This window comes from Tupaia chinensis, unplaced genomic scaffold (genome assembly GCF_000334495.1).
Source record: "Tupaia chinensis unplaced genomic scaffold, TupChi_1.0 Scaffold000242_1, whole genome shotgun sequence".
In the NCBI taxonomy this organism is placed as follows: domain Eukaryota; kingdom Metazoa; phylum Chordata; class Mammalia; order Scandentia; family Tupaiidae; genus Tupaia; species Tupaia belangeri.
The window spans coordinates 705,619-718,556 of NW_006159720.1; the positions used below are offsets into that span (position 1 = coordinate 705,619).

The 12,938-nt window shown below is 34.9% G+C and overlaps 1 protein-coding gene across 1 annotated transcript; it reads right to left on the reverse strand.

Annotated features, from left to right (window-relative positions):
* Positions 1–8,221: 8,221 nt before the first annotated feature.
* Positions 8,222–9,160, reverse strand: LOC102494346 (olfactory receptor 1030). Its single transcript, XM_006148771.1, has one exon. The coding sequence runs from the start codon at positions 9,158–9,160 to the stop codon at positions 8,222–8,224; it is 939 nt and encodes a 312-aa protein (XP_006148833.1).
* Positions 9,161–12,938: the final 3,778 nt, after the last annotated feature.

Below are 12,938 nucleotides of genomic sequence, written 5' to 3' on the forward strand. Positions count from 1 at the left end.
CATATATATATATTTTTTGGAGAGATTTTCGCTATAGAGCACATGCGCTCGCCAGACAGAGAGAGACAGAGAGACAGAAAGCGAGAGATCATCCCCCAGGGGGGATACCATGCTACAATCCCTTCTCCTCCATTCTCCTCTCGGGATCTTGGGCATGCACACACACACACACACACACACACACACAGCGTGAGTTCCAAGCCACCAGGTCCAGGACACGAACTGCAGTCGACTACATGGGAGTCCAGCAACAAAGCCATTACTGCTGGTCCCAAACATATATATTTTTTTTCTGCTTCACTTTCTGGGAATACAGCACTGAACAAATTTTCTGCCCTCATGAAGCACACTTTACAGTAAAGGAAATAGATATTAAGCACATAGAAAATAACAAGGAACTTAATGTAAAAGCAGACATAAGAAGAAAAATAAAGGTAAGATCTCTTAAACTACCATTCAGAGAATACCTTTCTGAGAAGGTAGCATTTAAACAGTAAATGAAGAATTCCAAAATTGTCTAGGGAAAAATGTGATGTTTTCAGTCCCAATTTTGGACCACTTACACATTCATGAAAATTTTTGTTCATGGAATCATACAAAACATTTAAATGTGGTTTTCTTCTGCAACACAAGCCCATCTTCTACATGAAAATAAGCTATGACTATAAAAATTACTCCTCGAAAGTTGGGTTCTAAGGCCATTGTTTATTCAGTACTCAAAAATATATCAGAAGACCTTCATATAATAATTTATTCCATTAGAGTCAATGAAATATTAACATATGGATAGACAAGTAAAATTGATGAAAATAGTTGTTTGATCCATTGGTAGGATATTAATCCACACACATATGAATATACACACATGATGTCTTTAAAATGACCTACCGTTAAGAGTTGATTCATCATCTCTTGTGAAAACAAGGTAAGAAGATTTATAATGTATTTTTGAGGTTAATTCCCTAGAGTATATAAAAAGTAATTCAGAAGATCCAGTTAAAATACCTTTGCTCCTCAAGAGCATAATCTTTATTTAATGATCTGAGGAACAGAATTCTCCTCTGAGGCCAAAGTCTCTAACACTTATTTACACAACATATGTGTGCAGGAGGTCTGTAACACAGGTGGAAAATTAAACTGTAAGTTTTAATGAGTAAGGAAGTAAATAAGGGTAGATGGCTTTGGTATCCTTAATATAGTAAAGGCAAGTGAATTCACACCAAAATCTTCATTTTTTTCCCTCTATAAATACTTAAGTGAGGTCATATACTAAGAGTGAAGGTATAGGTAAGGTAGGTGAAGGACTGAGGAGACAATATGTGGAAAAGAGTTTAGTGACATAATTAGTAGAAGGAAGCAGACATACAGATAGGAGCTGACGGTCTTTGGGTGGAAGGACATTATGGATTGATGCTGGACTTTATCTGCCCTACTGAGTAAATGTCAACATCCTAGAAGTCAAAGACAGGTCTGAGAACTAATATGATTTAGAAAATCAAAAATTCATAAAATTGTTGATTTCAGAGTTAAGTGAACATTCAATCTTTGTATGAATATCTTTGGGCCAACTAGAGACACAGTAGTGGAGCGACACAGTAGTGGAGCAACACAGCCACAGTGAACTCATATGGAAAAGACCAAAGTTCTCATTCCAAGATGTCCCTGTACATCCTGAGTGTAATATGGGCTGACAGGGATGAGATAATGGTGTGAAGACCTTGTTGGGGGTACCTCTTTATTTTTATCTCTTTGTGTTGCTCTGTTTCTCACTTTCTCTCTATTTCTTTGTCCCTCTCTCTTATAGGGAAGGAAATGAATGATATTTTAAAGAAAAGAACGCTTAAACATTGCTTGAGACTACATTTTTTATAGGATTAAGGAAGCTATAGATACTTTCACTTGTCTGATTCTTTCTTTGCACATATAGGTCCTGGTCAAAATAATTAACTCAATCAATGTATAGTACCAAGTTAGGGGAAGCATAGCTAATTAGAGTTCCAAATGCTGAGTTACATTGTGAGAACTCAGTTGGCAAAATAGAGTTGTATAGCAAAATAAATAAATAAATAAATATTGTTTTTTTAGCCTATGAAATTTACATATATCTGACTGCTGCCATATTCTTTTCTTTTTCTGTATTTTTTTTTTCTTTCTTTGGAAAGGTTTTTGCTATAGGGCACGTGCGCTCACCAGACAGACACAGAGAGACAGAGAGACAGAAAGCAAGAAATCACCCCCCGGGTAATGGCCACACCGCAATCCCTTCTCCTCCATTCCCCTCTTGGGATCTTGGGCACACACACACATGCGCTTCGGCATGAGTTAAAGCCATCGGGTCCAGGACTGAACCGGGTCCAGTGACATAGCCATTACGCTAACTGCTGGTCCCTGCCATATTCTTTTCTAAAATTAATGTGGATGTTCAATATAATTTTTAATTTTATTCTGATTTTACATAAATAAAATTGATAAGAGTTATAGATACTATTTTACTTCTTAAACATATTTATTAAGTGAAAAGAGTATTATAGAGGTATAAAAACATTGTCCATAATTTCTTGATCTCCTCTTAAGGAAGCTCCTGATTTTGCATACAAGTAGTTGAAAAAAAATTTTTTTTTTTTTGAGAGATTTTCACTGTAGGGCACGTGCGCTCGCCAGACAGACAGAGAGAGACATAGAGACAGAAAGTGAGAAATCACCCCCCAGGGGGGATGGTCACGCCGCAATCCCTTCTCCTCCATTCTCCTCTCGGGATCTTGGGCACGCACGCACACGCGCCCGACGTGAGTTCTAAGCCACTGGGTCCGGGACGCGAACCGCGGTCGACTACGTGGGAGTCCAGCGACATAGCCATTACACTAACTGCTGGTTCCCAAGTAGTTGAAAATTTGACCCTTCTTTAAGTAGAATGAGTTGTCATTTTGATTAAAATGTGCTGAAATATTAATTAATTTGTTTCCTGATACATGTTTATATATTAATATTGTAAAATAATGTAAGACTTACAAAAAGACTATCTTTGCCAGAATTTAGACTAGCTCAGCCATAAGTGAAAGTATACACTAAAAGTAGAGAACTGGCTGTTTTATATCAGACAAATCAAAGTATTCCTCATATTCAGAATTGCATAGGTTCAAATATAAGAAGGCAATACTGGGTCAGGCAATGGAGCAGAAGTTATGAATTATACTGTAAGATATGTAATTGCTCAATTACTGTCACTTTGCTTCAATTCCAAGGACCAATTTTTGTATATCTCCTAGAAGGACACCTAATAAATTTAATTACACAAATATCACTACTTGCATACATGCTAGAGGACTCAAAAAATTTTTAATGTATTTGTGATTATCCAATTAGTACTTTTAAAAATGGTTTTTGCCATTGGACACATGTGCTTACTGGAAAGACAGAGAGAGACAGTGACAGGGAAGGTAAGAAATCACCCCCGGGGAGATGGCCACACCACAATACTTTCTCTTCCATTCTTGTCCTGGAATTTGAGGCATGCACACACATGAGCCCTGCCTGAGTTTCAGGCCACTAGATCTGGAACTGAAATCACAATCAGCCAGGTAGGAGTCAGCATCTTAACCTCCATACCGCCTGCTGGCACTCAATTAATAATTTTTATTTACAAGTTATAGCAGGACCAATGGGGTACCAGAAGTACTAACCTATGTAGGAAATGGTACAGATTGTAAAGGAAGAAATAAATTCATAGTATTTACAGATACCATATATATATATATATGTATATGTATGTGTGTGTATATATATATCTATATATATACATAAATACATAAAGCCTCCTTCTGAAATACGCAAAAGAGAATTCAAATGTATATTCTGAAAGGTCACATGATTACAAGGTACTATACAAAATTATTTCTAATTAAAAAATAAATAAATAAAACACAATTAGAGCTGGCCAGGGGCTTGGTGTTTAAGGGAGCCATTTCCCGGACGGCTGACCCCACAGTTTAAATCCTGTCTTGGTTTCTTTTAAAACACACCAGAGGCATGTGATTGTATGCTCAGAGTCTCAACAACATGGAGAAATAGAGGTTGTACCCTATTTAAGGGTGCTTTCTCCATTTGTCTGTCTGTCCATCTTTCTGGCTTTTTTTCCTCTCTTTGGTGAGTGCACATGCCCACTGGAAATATATATGTTTATAGAGAGAGTGATTGAAAAATTAATAGTATAAGAAAGATCCCCAAAATAGACTGATACAAATATATTAACTTGATACATGACAGAGTTTACACTAAGAATCCTCTGAGAATGTAAAAATATTTAAAAAATAGAAAATTGACAATTTTCAGGAAAAAAGTGGAATTACTTAAAATTTGCAAAATTTTTGATATGTATATTAAGAATAAGAATCTTAATATACAAAAGCAAGGCTCTAAAATATTGGGGGGAAATAGAGGAGAATAGCCTTTTTTAAGGATCCCTAGCAATGAGAAGCTTACTACTTACTGAAGTAGTTCTTTCACCATACCATAGAACTGCAGAAACAATTGCAATGAGATGGCTGAGGCTGCTGTTTACTTCTTTAGGACTAAAGGTAATATTTAGAACTTGTGATTCAAAATGTGAACACTTGGTTTCAGGATTTCCATTCATCTAAGATGAAATACTTACTGTCTCCAAGCCTCAGTTTTCTCATCCTCAGGATTGGATTTGTGACAGTACACATCATACGTGAAACAAAGGAGTAAACAGAATAATGCACACAGCAGATCTAGAATCTTAATAGTATATAGTAAGTAAAAAAAATAGATAAACTATTTTTGATAGAAAAATTCTTTAATCAAAAGAAGTTTACACTTGTTGATACTTATGGCTTAACTAGAATAAATCTGTCCAAGTTAAAATTGTGTTAAGGACCAAACAGATGACTGGTGTATATATATATAATATTATATATATATATATTCTTTTTAGAGAAATTTTTGCTATTTGGTGTATGCATTTGCCAGAGAGACAGAAAGCAAGGAACCCCCCCCCCCACCCCCGCAAAGAAGGATGACCTCACAGCAATCCATTCTCTTCCAGTTTCCTCTCAGGACTTTGGGCAAGCATGCACATGTGCCCAGCATAAGTTTTAAGCTGCTAGGTCCAGGACTTGAACCACAGTTGACCCTGTAAGAGTTGAGTAACATAACCATTATGCCATCTGTCAGTTTCTAGGGGTATATTTTCTAATAAGAAATAATATTTTAGACAAGACATATAAAAGCCAATCCAAAAGAGAAGATCAAGAGGCCAGAAGCTGGTGTGGTGATTAAGGCTCTGGTCTCCCATACGGCCAACTATGGTTTGAGTCCCAGACCTGACAGCTTGAAAACCACACATTCTCAAACTCAGAAAAGAAAGGAGGAGAAGAGATTGATGCTTGGTCATCCTCCCAGGAGGTGATTTCTCACTCTCCCTCTCACTTTCTTTGTCTCTCTTTGCCAAACACTTACACTCTATGACAAAACCTAAAAATAAAAAGAATAAAAGAAATTGATAAATTTGAACTACATTAGAATGAATGACTTTTGCACCAACTCATATGTTAAGTGAAAAATGAAACACAGGTTACAATCAGGGTGCAGATATTTATTTGCATTGCATATAACATCAAAATATTAGTGTGAATTACACAATATATAAAGAGCTACTAGTAGATTAATAAGTAGACAAGTATGATCATACACAACTATACAGACCAGAAATCATGAGTTAGTACCAGTCCATCTTGAATTGGCTAACTTCTCTTGTAACAATAAACAAGAAATGAGAATCTATTTTGTATTCATCTGATCACCAGACATTTAAAGTCTGAGAATATCAGCGCTCTATTGACAAAAAATGTAAATAGTTACACACTATCAGCGGGAGTGTGAATGTATAAAACAATAGTCAGTATATGGGGCCAGCAGGTGGTGTAGTGGTTGAGGGGCTGGACTCCTGGTCCTGGCAACATGAAACTCACACTGGATGCCTGTTTGTGCATGCCCAAAATCCCTAGAGGAGAATGAAACAGGGTGATTTTTCACTTTCTCTCTGTCTCTCTAGGGAACACAAGTGCCCTATAGCAAAAATGTCTCCAAAAATAATAATGGTCAGTATATTTAAAGCATTTATAAACACTGACAGGGCCAGTCTATGACTTATGTTTAAGTTAGGTGGCTCATTCACACATGGGTGACTGCACAGTTCAAATCTCAAACACAACAATCTTGAAAAACACATGTGTATATGCGCCCAAAACACTAAAAGATTAGAGAAAAAGGTATTATAGTGTGGCCATTCCCCATGAAGGGGGTGCTCTCTCATTTTCTCTCTCTCTCTCTCCGGTGAGTGCATGAGCCCTATAGAAAATTCAAAAATAAAATAAAATATGCTCATATATTGTGATTCCAAATTATGAAACTATACGAGGAGAAATTTTTCTCTGGTATACATTGGTATACTCTGGTATATACAAGAAAATTTGTTGTTAGATTTTTATATTTCAACAAATTTGAAAATTGTAATCGTCAATCAGTACTATAATTAATATTTATGACATATCATGTTTTTATATTGGGAGAGACAATATTAGTGAAAATTACCACTATATAAATAAAAATAGAAAACATAGCAATATTTAATTAAAAATGAAATAATTTCCTAAAGATTACATAGGATAATTATATTTTTTATCTAGTTTTAAATCTAGAAAAATATTATTATATAATTCTATGGATATGCAAAATCTTAACAAGCAATTTAACTTTACATAGGGATAAGAAACATTAAATTCATATTAGTGTTTACTATAGGAGCTGGAGAGCGACAAAATTAGTCAGGGAGGATTCAACTATATAATACCCAAGTGTATGAAGTATCCTAAACAAATGTGGCATTGTATGAAGATTAATAAAAATGAATTTTTGTTATAGATTTAATTTAATTTAATGTTAGACATAGTTTATAATAAAAAATTAGCAAGTAAAGGAATATAATTGATTTAATTTTAAAGGGAAATACCTTTGCGATTTTAAGTGGCAAAGAATTTAACTTCCTAAAACCAAAGGGATAAAATAAAATATAAATAATTTAATGGTATGTTCAAAAAACATTTTTAACATTTCAAAAGGTATGATAATAAAATGTAATATAAATACCATGTGTATTTTACATATATATATATATATATATAATACACATTTATATATATTACCTATATATTAATAAAATAAAAAAGAGTTTGTGCCTTTAATAAAGAAGTCTAAAATTAATAAAGAAAAGCATAAACACCATAAATTAAGAATAACCAAAGAAAAGCACATAGGTTTTTCCTAAGAGAAATTTAAGTGAGCAATAAACAAATGAAAATATTATCTAGTAATAAATTATACACATGCACATAAACACACATATACCCATATATACAGAGTAAAAGATCAAGTGTAAAATCTATTAATTAAAAAGAAACAGGTAGTAGCTCACAGGTGGCATGGTGGATAAAGTTTCTGAACTCCCACATGGCCAACCACAGTTCGACTCCCAGACCTGGTGACTTGTCTTCTCGTTTTCCCTTTCTCTCTCTCTCTCTCTCTCTCTCTGTCTGGCCCAATTTAAAAATATTAATAACAAATGGAATTAAGTGAATTAATAATTCTTTTAAAAAAGAAACAGATAATGATAACCAAAGGGTAGAGAGGTCAATATTGATGGAAATACATACTCGAAAACAAACCAAAAACCCTTCAGAAGAAAATTTGATATATTCATCTAAAGTCTTAAAAAAGATGACTTAATTGTATCAGTGATATAATTCTAAAGATATATCTTAGAATAATTTTTCATATACCCAAATGATCCTCATGGATATATAAGGGGAAAAAACAAAAACAACAACAAAAAAAAAACAAGAAAAACCACACCTATTGTAATCAACAAGTTTCTGGAAAATAGTCTGAAAGTTATTACACACTATTAAAAAGCCTTTTGGTCTTTACATTTCTGTTTTTGTTTTTGTTTTTGTTTTTCCAATTGGCTGAAAAGGGATTGGGAACCCTAACTGCTAATCCAAAACATACTTCCAAGTTGCTTTTTTCAATTGTTAAAGACAAAATATACTTATTGACCAAATGAAACTTGATGACTTGAAATGCTCATAAACTTTCCAAATAATAAGGATGTATTATTACATGACTCATGACCAAAACATCTACCTTATTTCGCAAACAATTTATTTTGAATGACTTTTCTTACTGCTGTTTTAACATCCTTATTCCTGAGGCTATAGATCAAAGGGTTCAACAAGGGACTCACAAATACATAGAACACAGCAACGATTTTTCCCTGTTCGATGGACGACTCAGAAGGGGGCCTCAGGTGCATGCAGAACAGTGTCCCATAAAAGATAGTGACAGCCGTCAGATGGGACCCACAGGTGGAGAAGGCCTTGCGTCTGCCCTCAGCAGAACGAATACGCAGGATGGCTGTGAAGATGAAAATGTAGGAGATGAGGATGATGGTGAGCGAACAGGTGAGGTTGGAGCCAGCCACCACAAACATGGCGGTTTCTTTAACATAGGTGTCTGCGCAGGCGAGGACTAGAAGAGGCGGGTCTGAACAGTAAAAGTGGTTGATCTCATTGGGTCCACAGAAGGATAGACGAAGCATCAGGATGGTCTGTACTAAGCCATTTGCAAAGCCATATGTATATGCAGCAGCAACGAGAGACAGGCAGACACAACTGGACATTTTGCTGCCATATAACAAGGGCTTGCAGATGGCCATGTAGCGGTCATAAGCCATTGAGGCAAGCATGTAATATTCTGTGATCACCAGAGCAATGAAAAAGTGAAATTGTATAGCACAGCCAGCGAAGGAAATGGTTTTTCTCTTGGATAAGAAATTAACCAGCATCTGAGGAGTGACGTTGGTGGCATAGCAGAGGTCTACGAAGGACAGGTGACTGAGGAAGAAGTACATAGGAGTGTGAAGTTTTGAGTCACTCCTAATTAGCAAAATCATGCACATGTTGCCAACTACTGTGACCAGATAGATGACTAAGAATACCACAAACAGGACAGGCTGCAACTCAGCTCGATCTGTCAGTCCCAGAAGAATAAACTCCGTCACCACTGTGTGGTTTCTCTGTAACATTGGCTTTGTTGTATTCAAACACGGTCTTTAAAAAAAAGAAAAAGAAAGAAGAAAGAAAGAAGGAAGGAAGGAAGGAAGGAAGGAAGGAAGGAAGGAAGGAAGGAAGGAAGGAAGGAAAGAAGAAAAGAAAGAAAGAAAGAAAGAAAGAAAGAAAGAAAGAAAGAAAGAAAGAAAGAGAAAGAAAGAAAGAAAGAAAGAAAGAAAGAAAGAAAGAAAGAAAGAAAGAAAGAAAGAGAAAGAAAGAAAGAAAGAAAGAAAGAAAGAAAGAAAGAAAGAAAGAAAGAAAGAAAGAGAAAGAAAGAAAGAAAGAAAAGAAAGACAAAGAGATGATAAGAAATGAAAATTAAAGCACATTTGGCTTTTGTCATTCATCCATTATCCCTGTCATGTCACTTGATAGTTCTTCCTCTTCTCTCAAACTTATAAATACATGTGGTCAGAGAAATAACCTTTAGGAATGTGATTGATGTTTTAAACATTAAACCAAAATAGAGCTCCTTATATAAACATCATATTTTAAAATGATTTTCTCCTGGTCTTTATGGTTTTGAGACCCTTTAACATTTTGCCAGTATTTACCATATATGTTCATTTGTAAGTTCTTTCGCTGTAGAGTGTAAACATTGTTTTTCTATAGTATAGTATTTTTTTATTTTACAATATACCTTTAGGTATGGTAAATAATGGATCAGACACTGAAATTCATCTGTATCTTTCACATTTGAATGAGCTGAATAATATGGAACTGATGAAGGGTTCATATTCTTATAATACTGGCATCTCTCCACGTGCCCCTCTGAACCTGAGATCATTTTCAAGCTATTCTCTCACTTGAAATGAGTGTCCCCTTTTCCAACTCTACTCTACCTCAGGAGGCCTTCATACCATAAAATTTTACACACCTTTAGGATCTATCTTAGGATCTCATTTTTTTGTTTGTTTGTTTGCATTTTTTTCAGGCAGACAAACAGTTGTTTTTGGAGAAGTACATGAGCAATACAAATATGAGTGTGCATATAGGTATACCTAGGCAAATATACTGTATTGGTAGCATTAAGTGTTTACTGTGGGATAGTGTTTAAGGGAAAACTAATGTTTCAAAAGACTCTGTGGGTAATAATGAAAAAAAAATGTAGAGAAACAAATTCTTAGATCATAATATTTTCTTGTATATCTGTCTCATTCTGACTCTTGTAAGACAAAAGTTGCTATAACATGAAAACAATGCATGTTCTTTAAACATGAAATTTAAGTGGTTGAGATATAGTAAAATAATAATCAACCACATAACTGAAATGGTAGTTGAGATATCATGAATCCCATATCCCAACATTTGAGCAAGAAAAAATGGCCACAGAGACCATCATGGAATATCAGCATCCTTCTTTGATGATCTATACCCAGGTATAACAATATTACTAATACTAATTTTATTTTTCAATTTGATCTACTGTGCAAGTGCTCACCAGTGAGAGTCAAAAAGAAGGAGAAAGAGGGAAAGTAAGAAACTGCCCCCAACACACCCTCTGAGGGTGGCCTGGCCAAGCTAGAATCCTTTCTCTAGTCTCCTCTCAGGATTTTGGGCACACCTCAGTATGCTTTTCAAGACACAGGTTTAGGACTAAAACCATGCAGTTGGTCATGTAGGATCAAGCCACCCTAGCCACTAAGCCATATATATATATATATATATACACATACATACATACATGCCTCTCACTCTGACTTCACATCTCTTTCACTCAGGAAAAATAAAAAAGAACTTCAAAATATTAAAATTATGTAAGCCGACTGTGTGGTAGTTAAGGTGACTGGATACTATATGACCAATCACACAGTTCTAATCTTGGAAGAGAAGACTTTAAAAATATGCTATGTGCATGTATCTGAGATCCCAAAATCTTGAGAAGAGAACTGGAGAAGGATTTGTGGCATGACTATCCATCATTTTGGTGGTGAGAGTTGCTTGCCCACTTTCCTTTTCTTTCTCTGTCTCTCTCCAGAGAGCACAACCAACCTCTAGCAAATTTTAAAAAGAAAAAAGAAAAAAAGAAAAGAAACTAATTTTAAATAATTAATATAGATTATGCATCTTAAAGTGATCACTTCTCAATCCAGAGTGTACAGATGCAGAACATTGTATGATACAGTGCTTATAATTTCTAAAAGAACATGACTAACTCAACAGGAATTAGGTTTATTTAATGCCACTCCCTTATTTATTTGTTTATTCATTTTTTTTTTCACAAAGCAAGAGAGTATAAGCATGGTTAGTTATTGAGAGTCAACAAAATGTAACAGTTACTGGGAGTTTGCAATCACATTTTCTGGGTAGAAATTGTAGTTCCTCTAGTTCCAAGTTACTAATCTGTTTGTGAATTTGTTTTTCTATTCATAAAATTTGGTTAATAATAAATAATAACTCCCTCCATGTGATGAGGTTAGTTCAAGGAAACCTTTAAAAATATGTTTACCATATAAAGAACATTTAAAAAGTTGTAATTGCAGGCCAGCTGGTGGCATGGAGGTTAAGGCACTGGATTTCATATGGCCAACCACAGTTTCAGCCTTGGACCCAGTGGCTTGGAAATCACACAGGGCATGTGAATGCCTGCCTGGAATATCAAGGGGAGACTGGAGGAGAAGGGATTTTAGTGTGGTTATCACTCCTGGGGGGTGATTTCTCATTTTCCCCACTTTCTCTCTCTCTCTCTTTCTTTTTCTCTGTCTATGTCTTATGGATACATGGGCCCTATAGGAAAGCAAACAAACAAACAAAAACAGAAAAAAGTTGCAATTGCAACTATTGTAGTGAAAAATCAACATCTAGTATGAACATGATTCATCATCAAAACAGGAGCTCTTAAGAAAAGGATTTTATCCAATCTACAGTTATATACAGGCCAGTATCTATATTACTGACTTCTCAACTGGAGGCAGTTCATTAGTACTGATTGAATTGGATGATCTCTTTGTCTAGTGAAGTTTCTATTATGTAAACACCATCCCATTGTATTGTATTCTGAGAATAGTAACACTTTAGAAGAGATATTTGTTAATTACTCTGATTATGATTCAATTAAATATTTTTATTGATAAAAATATATTTGTCCAAAAATTTTTAAAAAGTGTAATCTTACCTGAGAATAAAGAAAATTTCACAATGGAAGCATACATGTGAAGCACCTGAAGAGTTTATAACAGATTGTTTTATAGGCGCCAAGTCCCTGTAGGTCAATTAATTCTAGCAGAAAGTCATTTAGATTGTCAAGAGCCACTCACTATCATTTTATCCTTTTAAAAGTGCTCAATTCACTGAGGACATGAGCTTTGCTATCTCCCACTGCTGTCAGGGAATTGAATCTCTCAAGAAGAATGGAGCGATGGGATTCATTTTTAATTTTACTTTACACTTGAATGCCTTAATATTTTTGAATTGGGGAAAATGTTAAGATCTCTATTTTTGCACTCTGTAAAATAGAAAAGTACATGATATAGAGAGAAAATTTAGGAATCTGGAAAACAATTGGAAGATCAATGAACTTTTGTTGAACTTTGGGCTATTTATGGATTTTCAGTCTGTACCTTAATCTTTTATTTAAGAATTATTCATTTAATCTTATTTATTTATTCTCTTATTTTAATTTGACTAGAGACACAAAGAGAGAGAGAGAGTGAGAAATCAAGCACCAGTCCAGGACCTGAACCATGGTTGGCCATGTGAGAGAGTCTAGCACCTCAACCATCATGCCACTTGCTTTTCCCATGTACCTTAATC

Bases quoted from the DNA above. Each gene is read 5' to 3' on its own strand.
- LOC102494346 (XM_006148771.1), bottom strand. From the start codon at position 9,160: ATGTTACAGAGAAACCACACAGTGGTGACGGAGTTTATTCTTCTGGGA.